The sequence below is a fragment of the Carassius gibelio genome, chromosome B14, assembly GCF_023724105.1.
Source record: "Carassius gibelio isolate Cgi1373 ecotype wild population from Czech Republic chromosome B14, carGib1.2-hapl.c, whole genome shotgun sequence".
Lineage (NCBI taxonomy): Eukaryota > Metazoa > Chordata > Actinopteri > Cypriniformes > Cyprinidae > Carassius > Carassius gibelio.
Window position 1 is genome coordinate 18,531,778 of NC_068409.1, and position 18,518 is coordinate 18,550,295.

An 18,518-nucleotide genomic window follows, 5' to 3' on the forward strand; every position below is an offset into this window, starting at 1 on the left:
ATTAATATTTTTCTTTATCTTAATAGCACTTGGTAACTGTTACACTTCTTAACTGTTTTAATTCATTTTAAATACGTTTAAATCAGTTTAAACTTTTATCATTGTGATATTTGTATATTGATTTTATTTCCTTTTAAGTAAATCAGTTTGAATTACCATTGATTTACCAAAATGTGCTGAATAAATAAACCTGCCTTGCCTTAATGACTGTCTGAAATAAAAATAAATGCCTATGCCCACAAGAAATAGATTTTGCTTAGCAAGAACAAAACCAGAGGAAATATATGTCCCAACTGCCCACTCCAAATCTACACGAGAGAGAGAGAGAGAGAGAGAGAGAGAGAGATTAGTTAATTCTCACTTTTTTTTCCACTGTTTCCTGACAACATTAAAATCAGAACTTGTAAATGCAAAAAAGCAAAAGTGCAATGCGTGAAATTCTGTAGAAGCGCAGAAATCTGATCCATTATAAGAATTTAATAAAAGTGCATCTTGCTATTTGCCATTTCAATAATAATGTTTTGTTTTAATGTAACTAATTTTCCAATTTTTGCCTCATTCTGGGGTTTAATGAATTTAATGGACACAATTATCATGATCAAAAAATAAATAAATACAAATAAATAATGAACTTTTCTATCCTTTCAATAGATGGCTTGCCAGAATGAGGACTGACATGTCTCTTTACTGAATAATTTTGTTTGTAGGGATAATTCAATGTTTTTGTCTTTGTTTTTGTCTATTTCAGTCAGTCATGTTGTGTCTGGCATCACACTGACGGGGGTTTTGATTGTTTTGTTTAGTTAAATCTTATGTTATATTGGGGTGGTGTTGGCGCAGTGGATAAGACTCATGCCTCTGGTGTTAGAGACCGGGTTCGAATCCACTGTGAGACACCAATGTGTCCCTGAGCAATACACTTAACCCCTAGTTGCTCCAGAGGCATGCGACCGCTGACATATATAGCAATTGTAAATCGTTTTGGATTAAAGCATCAGCTAAATGCATGAATGTAAATGCAAATATATGTTCAAATACTTCTCATTAAAACCAGATACATTTGACATTTCCTTTTTTTTACTAAAACTATCATTTTCCAAAGCTGAGTGCATGAGTTTGTGCAGGCAAATGTTGTAACAAAAACCAAGAGACATGCAAGTTTTATTTGACTTCTGATACAAAAGGTCTTCTTAATTAGAATCCACTCTTGTCAGAATCAAAAGAGTACTGACTAAAATTAATGCTTCCAATAAATAACCTGTATCTCCACAGCACATCATTATAAGCAGAGAGCTGCAAGACAAACTATTCTCCTGTTTAAAACACATACATCTCACGCAGATGCTGATAACAGAAGATTCATTTAATTGGAGCCCTAAAGCCTGTTTATCAAGCTCTCTTATCTGATAAAATGACCTTTCTGCGATGCAGTTTGTGACATGATCATTTCACTTGGAGAGAGAAGAGGCAATCCAGGAAAATCTCCCCTCGCTGAACTGTTCATGATTAACCAGTATAGGCAAGACAAGAGAACTTTCTTTCGTGTCTGATAGCATCTGCAATTCCAGGCCACTTCACAGGAAGAGTGGCTAGGCAATCTATTACCAATTTATCTATTCAGACATATTCCAGTTCACGTCAGGTCAGGCAGAGCACTACAAAATGAGTCCAATCTCAGCAGAGCATGACGCATCGCAGCTCTCGTTCAGCAACAGACCAACAGGCCAAGAGAAACACCACTCACATGCACCTTTATGACATCTTGACATGAGCTGAACATGGAAACATGTTACCATGCTTTCAGCATTTACTTTTACCATTCAGGTAGTGGAAAGAAAAGAGGAAGTCTATTAAAAACCAAGGAAATCAAGAGTTTGGAAACCACCGTGGACATCACCAACCAACAACGACCTGATCGGCTGTGAAAAACAGCAGTAGTTGATAACCGACAAATCATAACAGCTGTGACAAAAACCCTAGAATATGTGTCTGTAAAATCATGTCAAATCAATGTCTTGACTCGACAGCAAACTGAGCAATTTTGTCTTTACTGTTCCAATACTTATGGAGGGCACTGTATATACATACAGTTTTCATTAGAAACGTCATAATACTGTGTTTTCATTATATTACTATGTGTGCTAACTAAATGGATTGGCTATTAAGTAACACCATCCACTAGTTTCAGTCTCAGATGACACACACACACAGCTGAAATAAGCACTTTTAAGGAAGAAACAGTCAACAGAATTGTCTACAAGTACAATTTCAGAATTTGAAAGCTATTGATGGCCAGCTTGAAAAATAAGTGTGGTCAGACGACCACAGAAGATGGCTCTTTCCAGTCCAAATACACTACAATTTAAACCAAACGCTATGCCTGAAGTTAAACGTCTGGCTATGTGACTCTAGGGGCCCTATTTTAATTATCTAAACGCAAAGTCTAAAGCGCATGGCCCAGGAGCTCTCAGGGTGTGTCCAAATCCACTTTTGCTATTTTAACGACGGGAAAAACGGTCCTTGCACTGGGCGCATATTTGGAATGGGTTGTCCCTATTCTCTTAATGAGTAATAGGCATAACGTTCAATAAACCAATCAGAGTGTCAACTGCCTTTCCTTTTAAGAGCGAGATGCGCTGGCACCAAAAAAACGATCTGCTCGTGCGTGAAGTTACAGCGCATGAGCAGATCATCTACGGGACAAGCAGGAATCCACCAAAGCTTCCTGAGGTGAAGAAGACGTGGGATGAAGTAGAATTTCATTCATCATTATAAGCAGTAATAGGCTGAATTGCAAATAGGTCGCCTAATTCTAATACACGCAATGACTATCCAACATTACATGCCCAGAGACACATTTTCTACCTACGCACTCTTTAAATAAGAAAAACATATTGCGCGATTGACTTTAGACTTTAGACCAGGTTTGAGTTGGTCTATGGCGCAGTCTATTTTAAGCTCCTTAAAATAGAAATGCACCAGCAATGCGCCTGAACACACCTCTTTTTTAGATCAACACGCCCATGGGCGCACAAATGGGCGCAAATGCATTTGCTAATTAAAAGATGTGACGCTGGACGGGAAAATGCGAACGGCGCCGGACTAAAACTAGCAAACACACTTGCGCTGCGCCTTGCGTTGCATTGCGCTGGGTGTATGATAGGGCCCTAGACCTCCACTGACCAGATGGTAATGTCAATCCAGCCGGATCATGCCATTACCTGTTTGTCTTCCCAGAACTGTGTGAGGCTCCTCAAACAAACACGCACAGATAGGAGACCTGATTATTGTGCAGCTGAGTGACACCAGAAAAGGACCATGGCCTGATTGTTTTCTGAGAGAAATCAGACACTGATATGCTGTGGAGGAAGCTGGCGGCAGGACTGAGAATGAAACAGAAAGCCAAAAACTTCTAAAGAATCGGTGTCAGCATTCACCATACAGGCTTAACCTGTGTGCAGGTCCCATTTTGCCAACAGTGTGCGTAGTAAATTACTAAATATACACTTAATGATCCTACAAGGGCAAAAAACAATCATCTGCACCCCACAAGAAAAATAAAATAATATATATTTTTTATTTCAACTTAATGAATTAACTATATTTTAGTTCAATAATGTTAGTTATCATTTTTTAGGGTAATTTATTATATTGCTCAAATAGTAATAATCCATTTATTACCTGTTAACTACTTTTTGAACAGACCTGAAAACAAGATTTCTAGCATAAATCTTGATTGCTTTGAAGTACAGACTTAAGTTTGGTCTGAAAATCTAAATGAAAATCAATGGCATATATCTAAACAAGTTGTGTTCCAAATTTGAGGTTGATATCTTAAAAAGGAAGCTTTTTTATTTAAATGAAACGAATGTACTGTATTTTATTTTTTATTCAATAATTAGTATTTTCAGGTGATTTTATAGTGATTTTTACACTAAATAATATTTATGCAATAGTTATGTTTCATTTTTTACGTGTCACAAACCAAAAAAAAATTAAATCCCAAATCTAAACTCTCAAATCTTGAATGCTTTATAACACAGACTTAAGTTTGGTTTCAAACAAGACCAAAGAAAAAGAGAAACTAAAAAAGTTTACAGAAGTTTATTATCATGAAAAATGCAAAAAAAAAAAAAAAATTAAAACACTGTGCAAAGCCATAAATCTAAACAAGCTGTGTTCCAGATTTGAGGTTGATATCACAAAAATGAGCTTTCAGTAAGATTTTAAATAGCAAGTGGCAAAATATACCATTCGGACGAAAAACAAAAATTCTAAAAAACCAAAATGAAATTATTTTTTTTTAAAATGAGAGCACTAGAGGGTTAATAAACATGCTATAATCTGAAACCTTTAAAACATATCTAGATTTAATCAGTATAAAAACACTAGAAGTCTGTGCATATTTCAAAGTCTGTCAGAACTCACCGAAAGAACCAAGACCAGAAGGCAGTCAAAATCTCGAGGTCAATGTCTGATTCATTTTTCCATGATATGAACCATGCAGAGCAAAATCTGCTAAAAAGATTGCAAACCTTACATCAACATGCATGGGATTGATCTACCCTTCCAATCGCAGCAGGCCACTCTACATACACAGGATTATCCAGCAACTGCACCAGGTAAGAACCGATGAATAGCACATGAATAATGGAAACAGCTAGACTAGTGTGTTATCAGTGAGGAAAGCCCTGTAAGCAGGAGAGAACGAGAACAGCTGGTGTTTACCTGTCTGTAGTGTCTCAGATGACGACTAAATCTTAGCATTCAGAATTCAAAAGCATCAGTGTTTGTTCTGCGTTTGTAATGTCATTTAACCAATAAATTCCTCACTCTACAAGCATTTACAAAGCATCTTCCATTGTTCTTTATTCCAGTGTTTATCCTCTAAAATCTAGTTATGCTGTCTACATTAATTCAAACCTCTGTTTGTTAAACCCTGACTCATTTGTTTCTGTTTTTATTAGGGCTGTTAAAGTTACTAAAGTAATGCTTGTGATTAATGTGTTTAACATTGGGAGAAACAACACAGTTAACACATTTATTCCATTAGACATTATTTACTGTAACTGAATCATTCTGTTCAGTGTGATTTCTCCAACCATTCTAAATGTCCAGTTTTTGAAATGTTTACATTAAAATGTTTTTTCTTTTCTTTTTTTGTAATGATCCTTTTTCCTTCGCTGTGTGAATATTCCATTTTATCCTTTTGGAAACATTATGGCAGTGTTAAGGCCTGTTCACACCAAGGATGATAACGATATATATAAAGATAATGATAAAGATATCGTTCTAAAAATTGTTCTCAATATTAAAGTATAGCAGAGTCCACACCACAGCTATAATGATTAAGTCAGAAAGAAAATATATCGCTGGAATCACTTTCAGAAAAAATACTCTTCATCCATTTCTATTATGAGATTCAGATGGGCTTCGAGCTTTATGATTCAATCGATTAATAAGTCATTCCTTTATTTTCAAAAGAATTGGCTTGGGAATTCAGACTACATGATAGACTATCATGTCTATTATATTTTCAGTGAAATTAATTATTAGAAATCTAATAATAAGCTAAATGAAGCTTGATTGTAGCTAAGTGTTTTTCATTTCTGCATTTCAGTGGCACGAGCTGAACCAGAGCACATGAGGAAATATTAAATACAGCAACAAACATCTTTCAGAAGAGAACAAATAAAGATATTTACTTCACATTTGATTGAAATTGGTCATTTGCTGAATTATGCTGCATGATTATTATCCGCTAGCTTTGAGATGTGAGCGTGCCATCAAACACAGATCATCTTATTATGGCTTGTTTATTCTGGCTGTGGCTTTATAGCACAGCAGGACAGAGGCACTGCCACATTATTACAACACTCACAGACCGAAGCCAGTCAGACCATAAACACATCAGTGCTCAAAACTTTACATCTCACAGCTGTGTGCAGACGCTAACATCAAATCACAGAGCTTATAAATGTGCAGTGTATGTAAAATGTTTTAAATGTTACAATTTAAAATAATGGTTTTATATTTAAATATATATTAAAATGTAATTCTTTCCTGTGATGCAAAGCTGTATTTTCAGCATCATTACTCCAGTCTTCAGCGTCTCATTATCCTTCAGAAATCAGTCTAATCTGCTGATTTGCTTGTCGGTTATTATTGGGGTACAGTAATTATAATTTTTTTGCAAAAGCCATGACACTTTTTTTTTTTTTTTTTTTTGGAATTTATGCATTTACTTTATGCATTATTCGATGTATTAAAATGCATTTTTGAATGCATGTGAATGATCACAAAATTCAAGATATGGGGGTAAGAAAATGTATATATTTATATCATTTTATGTAGTTAATCAATATCACACGAAGAGTGCCATTTCAGTTTTTCTCCAAAAATCAGCATGATTAAAATGTGATATTAAGTTACTACAAACAATAATTTAATTACAAATACAAAATGTTGCAGAATAATGTAATATATGAATGAATAATAGCCTAAAGAACCTTTGTGCCAAAAGGGTTCTTTCTTGTCATTAGCCTATAGAACCTTTTTAGCATAAAAGGTTCTTTTCAGTTGAGTAAAGAACCCTATGGTTCTATATAGAAACCCAATGAACCCTTTTTTTCTAAGAGTGTGTTGTCATAACGTTTAACTTGGAAATAGAAAATGTTTATTTTTTGGTAATCTTTATATTACCAAACTGCAGGGAAAGGAAGAGTAGATATAAGTCATGATCTGAAGTCGTAGTGGATTCTCGAATCATTTGAATCAGTTCGGGAGTTCGGAGCTGGTTCGCCAATCATTTGAGTCAGTTTGGAAGTTTGGAGCAGGTCCGCGAATCATTTGAATCAGTTCGGCAGTTCGTAGCGGATTCGCGAATCATTTGAGTCAGTTCGGGAGTTCAAAGCGGGTTCGCGAATCATTTGAGTCAGTTTGGGGATCGCGAATCATTTGAATCAGTTCGGGAGTTCGTAGCGGGATCGCGAATCATTTGAGTCAGTTCGGGAGTTCGGAGCAGTTTCGCGGATCATTTGAGTCAGTTCGGAAGTTCGTAGCGGGTTCGCGAATCATTTGAGTCAGTTTGAGGATCACTAATAATTTGAATCAGTTCATGAGTTCGTATCGGGTTCGCGAATCATATGAATCAGTTTGGGAGTTGTATAGGGTTCGCGAATCATAAATATAAAGTTTGAAAATACAGCATTTGATTTATTTATAGTTGTTTTTTTTAAATAAAAATAAAAAAATCACAGGAATCAATTACATTAATATCATATTCAAATAGAAAACAGCTATTACAAATTGCAATAACATATATATAAGTATTTAGTAATGGCAGTTAAATTATTTAGTATTATTATTTAATTATTTAGTTAAATGGCAGGTGGCATGATCATGAGAACCTCAATTAGAAGCATAATAGTGGTTTATGAGAGCGAGAGAGCACAGAGGATAATGTAGCATTTAGAAAACAAACCATCAACAATCTTAAAAGTTTGGCTCCAAATCCCAAATACTGCTGGATGAAAACAAGGAATGCCAGGCATGGCTGGACTTCTCTAAGTGCCCCATTATTCTCATGCAATGATTGCTGTTACATAACTTATAAGAGCTAATAATAGAGTTGCCTTTTTGTTTTTACTTTATGACCTGATATAGAAACAGCACTCAAGCACACCAGCTTTATCAGGGTTCGTCCCGTCCTGTCGAGTTAATGCTCTCAGGGGAGAGGCACAGCGCTGAACGCTTTCCAGAAGTTTACTTTTAACTGTTGAGATTTGAGAGCACTTTGAGCTGTTTACTGTGAACAGTCCTAATGTTCAGCGCATTGATCTGCTCCTTGAATACTCATTTGTTAGCATTAGGGAACAAAACAGAACTTTTCACAGACACGGGATGTGTCTTTTTGACACGTGTAAGTATTAAAAGGGGCTTTGGATATGTATAGGGGGGTATATAAAGGGGAAAGCAGGGTAAGCACTCCGCTGTTTTACTTCTGCTGTTGCCTGTGTAAGAAGAAATGATAATTATATTGTAAGGTGTCTGCTATCATCATCAGTTATAAGAAAGCATCTATAACACAGGGTTAAGTATGACACAACATTTTAGGTTCTTGACAAGGATGCACTGATCAATAGTAACATTAAAATGTTACAAAAGATTTCTGTTTCAAATACTGTTCAGTGGACTTTCTACTGCAGCCAATCAGCATATTATACTGATTTCTGAAGGATCATGTGATGTGACACTGAAGACTGGAATAATGCTGAAAATTCAGCTTTAATCACAGAAATCAATTACATTTTACAATAAAGTATTGCAATAACCAAATAGTTATTTTAAATGACAATAATATTTTTCTGTAACCACTGTTTTGGATAACAGTATATGGCCATGTGACAAAATGATACACACTTTGTGAAGTTAAGGGTGCGGCACATCTTACCCCACTGTGTCCTGCAAGCACGTGCTCATTAGGAGAGAAACACGAGCTTGTCTCATGGAAACAAGCAAACTGCACAAATACCCACACCTCGTCTAATGGCCAGATTCAACGCTGGTTATAAAAAATGATTAAAACCAAGTTAGAGAAAAGTAGCTTAAATCAGAGAGCATCGATGCAAAATAGTTCATTAAACTAAACTTTTGGATTTTATGTAGCAAATGTGAGTGCAAAACACAACTAATGTGCCGAGATACATTTCAAATGAACAAAAGACACAAGAACAAATTAAGACACAGATACAAACAGTTTAAATGAAATAAAAGCGAGACAGAAAGGTGGAGATGCTGATAGTTCAGTGCATATGGCAGTACCATTCAAAGAGCTATGACAACATGATGCTTATAGCTCTGGAAATGGCGCTGCTATCTGCACCACACAAGATCTTCCTGACCCTCTTCCTCTGGGTCTCTGCTGCGTCTCGTCCGTGCAATAAATTCACCAAAAGCCATGAAATAAAAACACAAATCACACACGGTGCACAAAAACTGCATTGGCTTTTAAGAGTTGATTCCTGAAAACTGGCCTATTTCCAGCTGAGGGGGTGGAAATCAAAATGTGTGCTGGCAGATGGGGTTATGAGTACCAAAATCCACACTTTAATCCAGCTGTTTATGGACGCAAAACACACCGAGCCGAGTGACATCATTTCAGTGGAATAATGTTCCTGCCTGAAGCCACTCTCAGTGAGCCTGTAATCAAATAAATGAAACATTGAATAATCAAATCATTTCAGCTCTCTTACCACTGTATAAATATTTTATTAGGCTAATCCAATTAAACCACCGATTACCACCCACTGTTGAAAGTCATTGTGGCACGACAGTGAAATCATCTTCCTCGTTCAAACAAGAGCGACATGTTTCAAGATTAGTTTAACCAGGCTTGAATTAAACACGTCATAGCAGAAATAAGATTAAAATAAATATATAAAATAATGTGATAATAAGATATTTATACTATCTATACTATCTTTTCATAATAACAGTATCTAAAGATTAACTATCTAATAAGTATATACCTATGAATATATAATTTCGTTAATAATTAGTATATAAACAAAAGTAAAAATAGGGGGATATTTGTTAGGAAAATGTGCTTGATTGTTATAAAGATGATATCACAAAGCAAAATACGTTTCTTAATGCAAATAACAGTAGCTGTGAAACAGTGGTGTAATTGCAGTAATTAGATGAGTTTTGATCATTGGGTCAGATCCATGTTCTCTCAGTTTTTCATGATCTACAGTCAAGAAATCAAACTAATCTCACGTTTTGAGGGTCAAAGATGAGTCAAATTAAATTTACTAGTGTTTTGATATATAACGTACATAAAAGTGATTTTATTTAAATAAAAAACACAATCGATGCAAGTTTAATGTTTCAAATGAAAATAAAATGTCAAAATATGGATGAATTGAAACACACTCATTCTTACATGTATTCCAGTCTTAAGTCTCTGAGGTATATTTGTAGCAATAGCCAAAAAATATTGTATGAGTCAAAATTACGGATTTTTATTTTATGCCAAAAATCATTAGGATATTAAGTAAAGATTATGTTATTATTATTATTATTATTATTATATAAAATTTCATACCGTTAATTTATCAAAACTGAATTTTTGATTACTAATGTGCATAAGAAGTTAATTTGGACAAATTTAAAGGTGATTTTCCCAACTATTAAAATGTTTTTTGCATCCTCAGATTCCAGATTTTCAAATAGTTATATATCTGCCAAATATCATCATAAACTAACAAACCATACATCAATGGAAAGATTATTTATTCAGCTTTCAGATGATTTATAAATCTCAATTTCGAAAAATTGACACTTAAGGGTCACATATTATATAATAGTAATCATACTAAATTAGAATTTAAAATGGATGAAAGCTTGAGGTTTGAAGTAAAGTGGATAAGACTTGTAAAAGTTTTAAATGACAAAAAAAAAAAAAAAAACGGGTTCAACTTTTGATACATTTTTGGTGGGTGTCTTATATGATGCTTTTCTCAGAAGAAATAAAATGAAACAAGACACATTCCAATGTATGTAAAAACAAAATATAAAGATGTACCTAACTATTATTGCTTTGATGTTTGATTCAAGCATCAAAACAATAATAGTATACAGTCAAAGCATCCTTACTCCAGTCTTCTGCGTCACATGATCCTTCAGAAATCATTCTAACATGCTGATTTGCTGCTGCTTATTCTTATTAACGTTAAAAACAGTTGTGCTGCTTAATATCTTAATGGAAGTGCAATTTTATTCAGAACACAGAGACAGAAGGCAGCATGTTAAAAAAAGGCAGGAGGTCTGCTTTTTAACATCAGAACCAGATCAGTGAGAGAAAGAGACGTGACAAATCCCAGCCGGCTAACCTCACGTCCCCCGAAACATCTGTCCTCAAACGACGCAGTCCACATCGCCTCTAATAACACATGCCAAACATCTTATTAGATGCACTGGTCTCTCGGCTCTGGCTCTTCAGTAACCTGCTTGGCCATTGATTTACTATAATAGCAGTCAAATTACCAGAGACTCAAGGCTCTGAGCGTTTCATAGCTCTGGATACATCAACCCAGACGATTAGAGGAATATTGTTGCGTGTTGCGTGACGCTCCTCTGAGGTACGTTTGAGCGTGTCACGTTCAACCAAGTCAGTTCATCCAGCACAGGGACTCATGAATTATAATCTTGTGTTATGCTAACACAGACCCAGCTGCCCCTGACTTCCTGTTTAAGAGCCGTCTTCTCAATTTATCGCACCTATTGATCTTTAGAAAGTTGTGATCTGAGAAGAAAGCGGTGATGAGGCATCAACAACGGGAGAGAAACTGCAATTATTGGCAAAGGATAATTTAGTGAGACCTGCGCGAGAGGAGTGTGCTCATTAGGAGGAAAGCGGGAGTCTGTCTCAATGGAAACATGTGACGAGCGCACCACATCTCCATCATAACGCTCAGATCTGTTTTTAATGCTTTTATATAGAGGTGGGCGATTCAAGCAAATTCTTGTATTATCATGTATGAGTAATGTATGTCATGAAAAGCTGATAATGATATAGTTGTTTTTGCAGGAAATTAATGAAAAATGTGTTTGCTTGTTAAATCCACAACACTTTGGTTTACAATTAACATCAGTTTAAAGCATTTATTAATCTAGATTTACATTTATTAATAAACATATGTGACCCTGAACCACAAAACCAGTCATAAGGGTCAATTTTATGAAATGTATACATCATCAAAGCTGAATAAATAAGCTTTCATTGATGTATGGTTTGTTAGGAGGACAATATTTGGCTGAGATACAACTATTTGAAAATCTGGAATCTGAAGGTGAAAAAAAAATTAAAATAATGAGAAAATTTCGTTTAAAGTTGTCCATTAATTCTTAATTATTTTTGGCATTAAAAAAAAAACAATCCATAATTTTGACCCATAAAATATACCTGCGCTACTTATGACTGCTTTTTTAAATTAATACAATAAATATACATTATATCTATTGTTCACTGTAAACTAAATGACAAATACTGTAATTTTCGGATTATAAGTCGCACCTGAGTATAAGTCGCATCAGTCCAAAAATACGTCATGATGAGGAAAATAACATAAATAAGTCGCACTGGACAATAAGTCGCATTTATTTAGAACCAAGAACCAAGAGAAAACATTACCATCTACAGCCACGAGAGGGCGCTGTATGTCTTCAGTGTAGACTAGAGGAGCACTGAGCAGCATAGAGCGCCCTCTGGCGGCTGGAGACGGTAATGTTTTCTCTTGGTTCATTTCTCTTTGTTCATGTCAAATTAATTTTGATAAATATGTCGCACCTGACTATAAGTCGCAGAACCAGCCAAACTATGAAAAAAAGTGTGACTTATAGTCCGGAAAACACGGTATATAAAAAGTTTATAATTTTAGATGATATATTTTTACATTTATTTATATTAATAAAAATATACAGTAAAAACAGTAATATTGTGAAATATCTTTGCAGTTTAAAATAACTGTTTTGTATTTGAATATATTGTAAGATGTAATTTATTCCTGTGATCAACGATTAATTTTCAGCATCATTCCTCCAGTCTTTAGTGTCACATGATCTTCAGAAATCATTGTAATATACCGATTTACTGCTCAAATAACATTTCTGGTTATTATCAATGTTGGAAACAGTTGTGTTGTTTAATATGTTTGTGGAAACTGTGACATATTTTATTCAGGATTCTTTGATTAATACAAGTTCAAAGGCTCTCACTTTTGATCATTTAATGCATACTGAATAGAAGTATTAATTTATTAAATAAATAAATAAATAAATCTTACTGACCCAAAATATTTGAATAGAATTGTACATATAAATATTATCAATAATTAATGAATAAATATATTAATTAATGTTAATAATTAATCCCCAGTTTACATATTATTTAATATTGTAATATTTTACAAAAAATTAATTCAATCAAATATTTACAAATGAATCGTACCCCATCTCTTTTGCCCTTTATATTTGAACTCAGTTTACAGTACACAAAACAAAAGCTGATTATTCAAAATAAACAAATGAATGAAGTCTGGCATTAAAAACAAAAGGTTAATATAAAACTCCAAAATCTGATCATCATATGTAACCACACATCATAATTTTACAGTTATGCAGGCAGATGTGATGTGGTTTCTTCATCACTTTGTTGTCTAAATTAATTTCAAACAGTCTTATAATGAAAGGCAGTGCACTTACATCACGTTTACTGAGCTATAAAAATACACCACAAGGTCTCATATCCCTTACCCACGGCGTCAATAATATTAAAAGTGATTTTACACATGCATTGCAAACCATTAAGCTTTTTAAATGTAGATACCATGCTGAACGAATGAGGCAAAGTCAAGTGCTGAAAGAAACCTTGAAGTGATGAGAAAAGAAAAGAGTGTGTGTGAGTGAGTGTGACAAGGACTCACTTGAAAACTCCCCACACAGCACTAGACAGGAACAGGCCTAGTGTTGCAGAACCAGAGGAGCAGTTTGGAGGCAGAGGAACAGCCGCTGGAGAAGAGGAGGACAGGGGAAGCACACAGAGAGGAAGAACAGGAGGAAGAGGAGGAGAGAAGAGGACAAGCAGGTTATTTCAGTCCTGACTGATTCGTTGCATACTTGTAAACAACAACAAACACTGAAGGAGAGAGGATAAGAGCATATATATACATGTGCCCTGGTCAACAAAACCAGTCTTAAGTGTAAATGTTTCTAAATTTATACGATTTTAAGATTTACACATCATCTGAAAGCTGAATAATTAAGCTTTCATTGATGTATGGTTTGTTAGGATTGGACAATATTTGGCCCAGATAAAACTATTTGAAAATCTATCAAAAAGGTATCTGAAAATTTTGAATCTGAGGGTGCAAAAAAATCTAAATACTGAGATAATCACCTTTGAAGTCGTCCAAATGAAGTTCTTAGCAATGCATATTACTAATCAAAAGTTATGTTTTTAGATATTTATGGTGTGAAATTTACAAAATATCTTCTTGGAACATGATCTTTACTTAATATCCTAATGATTTTTGGCATAAAAGAAAAATCTATAATTTTGACCCATACAATGTTTTTTCAGCTATTGCTAAAAATATACCCCAGAGACTTCAGACTTAAGGTGTTGTGGTCCAGGGTCACACACACACACACACATATATATATATATATATAGCTCTTCGGTCAAAAATGGTTCCCGTCCTCGTTTAAAAACTCTAAAACCAAAATGTGTATAATAACAGTATGAGTTTTCCCAATTATAGACAGACATTGAGAGAAAACACAGAGGAGAAAGAAAGAGAGTTATGTTATAATTAGGAAATTAGTTTCACTGTAACACAATACGGGTGTTATTCTTTGGGGTGTCATATGTAATGCTGTATTGTAAATTAATTAGCTGAGAAAGTCTGAGGTTACTGTAATAAACAAAGAAATTGGCGAGAAGCAACCAACCAGAGCACATGTCAGTTGGGCTTGACAATGAACAAACTGGGACAAGTTTGAAACTCTGTTAGGTCAACACTGGACATTTTTTTCAATGTACACAAAGAATATGAGTGCTACTGTATCTCTCAATAAGAGATGACGTTTTCCCCACTTCATGCAAAGTAAACACATCTCGCTGAACGAGAACTTGAAAGCTCACGAGCCTCCAGGTTGATAGATTGCCTAGGCTTTTATGTACCATGTAAACAGCTCTTTTCCTGGTTTTAAGTAGGCGACACTTAAAATACACAGTATCTATGGTTCCTCGTTTGCTGGCTTCATAATAGGCTCATAACATAAATTACTCAAACACCAGATGCTCGCAGTGGACCCGAGAACCATTACATGAATCATTGAGCCGCCTCTCATAAAGGTTACGGATCAACATTCACTCTCCTAGCTGGTGATAAGGATGCCATTTATATATGTGTGTGTTTAAAGCAAACAGTGCTGACGCGGAGACTCCCAGACCTCTCTAATGAAATCCTAACCCCTGTCCTTAAGAAGTCTGCCATCAATAAATACAAGTGCAAATCAACGATCCCTGCAGGAATCTTAAGTCAATCTATCCATCTCAGACGTCACATCTTCAGTTAAACTTCTTTACTGTCTTTAGGGGGCTGTATGCTACAAGTGATGGAAATGATGTAAGATAAACATTATGAATTGTATATAAATACTATATTATATTAACCACACAATTTCAATTAAAACACTGTATATTGTGAATATTAAGAATCTAGAAGATTTTCATTTAATTTATAGTCGAATCTTACAAAACCTGCCAAAACATGTCTTATTTTAACTCAAATCTATATGAGGGAAATAAGTTATTAATTTAGAAGATTATATTTGACCTCTAAATATTTCAAATTATTTTAGGAATTGTGATGTTGTTTTCATGACAGTTAAGCACAGTTCCCTCCTATTTCCATTAATGTGCAAATTATTATTATTTGTATTTATTAATATTATTATTATTTAAACTGTTAAGCAGCCTATGCATTATAATAGTATTCATTCTACTCTTTTTATTCTTATTTTAAATATTGAAAACAATAAAAATAACATTATACATTTTTTGTACTCTTTTTATTTTTATTCTTGATTTAATTATTTTATACACAATAAAAAAAGCATTGTAATATTTGTTTTATTCAATTCTTTATTCTTAATTATTATAAACAATAACAAAATCCATCATAACAAGATATCACTGAAATGTTATGGTGAATAATTTAACAATAATGGGAACAAAAACTCAGTAGGAAAATACTGGAACTCATTATGGTAATGATAAATTGATGGGAATTGGGCTTAATTGTGATGCAAATAAAGACGCAATGCAAAAAAACAACAAAAAAGTCATAATTAATTTATTTCTTGTTTGTCTTTTCGGATGATTAATAAATCAGAATCTATACAAATATCTAGTGTGTTAACCATTGGTTTGATCATTCACTATAAAAGCCATTGGAGTGTCTGGTGAAATGTGCATGCAGTTAATCTCAATTCTTGCTAGCGCAAGCACACTGACAGCACCAATCAGAATAAAACTCACTAAAAATGACAGATATTGTTTCCTTCTCAGTGGGCATTGTGTTTGATCTGCCTGTCAGTCCTTGTTTCATTTCGAGGAAGTTTATTTTCGAAAAGCAAAGCACTGGAGGCGCGCTGCTGGCCTGCATAAGAGCTGACATATGCGTGGTGTTGTTTCAGTCTGAGGTTTGTTGAAGAAAACATCCTGTCCTGTGTGAGACAGTATTGAGAGATCGCTGATGTAAGATAACATATGCTTATTATCAAAATCCAGAGCCAAAACGGGAAAGTACTTCATCAAGTGCGAAAGCAATACGATGGCTTGAAGATAAGCCCATAGACGTGACCCTCTGTGTTTCATACTGTACGACATGAGGCACGCTTCCATAACCCTTCAAACTGTGCAAATTGAAATTGCGATCTGAAAATATGCATAATGGAAATGCGTCAACTTTGCAAAAATACCCATATATCTCAAAAAAGTTTTTATGCTCACATGAGGTGGTTTTTCAGGCAATGCGAAAAATAAATAATTCGCAAAACTGCAATGGAAATGTTTTTGCATTTTCAGGTCACATGGCTTATGTAAAAAGTCATATGATCATTCTTTAATGTACTAAAACCTCCAACGTCAAAATCGCAAAAGTTTTGCGCAAATCTGTAATGGAAGGCGCTGCTTCAAGTTGAACAAACCTCTTTACTCTTGCGTGTTACGTGACAGAGTGTAATCGCAGCCTTTGTGGTAGAAAAATCAAGTTTTTTTCTAGTGCTGTTAAACGATTAATCATGATTATCGCAAATGCAATTAATCGTTCAGCCCTAATTCTGACGACACCCATTCACTGCAGAGGATTCAGAGGTTAGCAAGTGATGCAATGCTACATTTCACCAAATCTGTTCTGATGAAGAAACAAACTCACAACATCTCGTATGGCCCAAGGTTTAGTAATTTCTCTGTAAGTTTTGGGTGAACTACTCCTTTAAAGAGCTCAAGTATTTGAAATGGCCGACAACAAAACTACAGTGAATACTTGTAATAACCAGAACATTATCGATGGTTGGTAAGGATGCTAATATGGTTATCTTCATTGTTATTATTCTTGGTGTGAACAAGCCTTTACGTAATCCACATTCAAAAACTCCTTAACAATTTCCCTTCATAAAATCCACGGCTAGTACCTTAATATAAATGTTAAAAAATTTACAGGCAAGCTGGGTTGTCCTATAGAAGTTGTAGACAAGAATCATAACTTTAAAATATGAGGCATGAGCTTGAACTGCCATCAGTTTGAGCGTAAAGCTCAGAGTTTTGAGTTTGCTTCTGTACGACTGATGATTCGCACAAAAGCCAGCTGTCATCGGCATATCTGTGTGTTGTGCTGAGAAACACATGTTCATCACTGCAGACACGCATGTAATCTCTCTCACTGAAACTCATATATCACTGCAGCTCAAGCGCAGCGAACGCGTGAAACTGCTGATGGTTTTAGTAGCGCCAACGGTGTCTTATATAGCTAATGACTGCTTTGCATGCACACTGTGTGCTAAAGATTGCGCAGGTCAACACTTTTCCAAACCCAAATCTAATGAGCTGCCTTGCTGTCTTACCTTTGAAGTGCTCCTAACCTGAAGTGCGTGGGAGATTAATTTCATAACTGCTGCCAATTCAGCTTGACATTAGCATGATGCTATGCTAACAACATTACACTTATGTGACCCATTGTTTGGAACAGCCTTTTCCTACCAATGATGATTTCTAGATAGGAAGAGCACTAGGTATTAGTGTACAAGTCACACTTCTGTTAAAGTCAATGCATCGCAAGCTTTTAGTATTAACATCTGTGCCTTATATAAGACCGCTCTAGTTTAGTCATCTAGATGGGGTGTCAGGGTGAGGATAGCACTAATCTTTTAGAAGAAGACAGCTTTAAACTGAAATGTGCTGACTGCTTTATCGTGATGTGCCCTCAGACGTCTCTCAAGAGAACAGCAGCAGACTGCGCTGAGGCTCGTGTATAATATGTAGGTTTCATGTCTCCCCAGACCTAATCTCAGAACAAGCTCAATGCCCTCATCTCTCACAAACCACTAATGTGCTGAGTGCATAATGTGTTTATGGATCAATGACAAATAAAGATGCCCAGGACATCGGCAAGGTGAAATCCTTCAGAAGTCGGCTTAAAAGCATGCATGTGCTAAGTTATTAGAAATTACATATTTGTTTTCATGTTGGCTTCATATATATTAATTGACCAACTAGTAAAAATTTATAAAATATTATTTCCATGCACCTTAAATATTATTCTTGTACACCATATTCAATTATTTAATTTATTATAATTATAATATATTATATATACACACACACACACACACTGTGTATATATATATATAAATATATATATATATATATATATATATATATATATATA

The 18,518-nt window shown here is 34.8% G+C and overlaps 1 protein-coding gene across 3 annotated transcripts in view; it reads right to left on the minus strand.

Annotated features, from left to right (window-relative positions):
• Window positions 1-18,518, minus strand: part of LOC127971745 (5-hydroxytryptamine receptor 4) — a 104,195-nt gene that overhangs the window by 10,255 nt on the left and 75,422 nt on the right. Inside the window, exon 7 of one of the 3 annotated variants that reach the window (XM_052574971.1) lies at window positions 13,488-13,572. The exons of the other annotated variants lie outside the window; for them this stretch is intronic. Within the exon in view, the coding sequence (XP_052430931.1) occupies window positions 13,509-13,572 (64 nt within the window). The 3' untranslated portion in view covers window positions 13,488-13,508. The remainder of the gene's footprint in view (window positions 1-13,487; window positions 13,573-18,518) is intronic. 3 annotated transcript variants of the gene reach the window in all.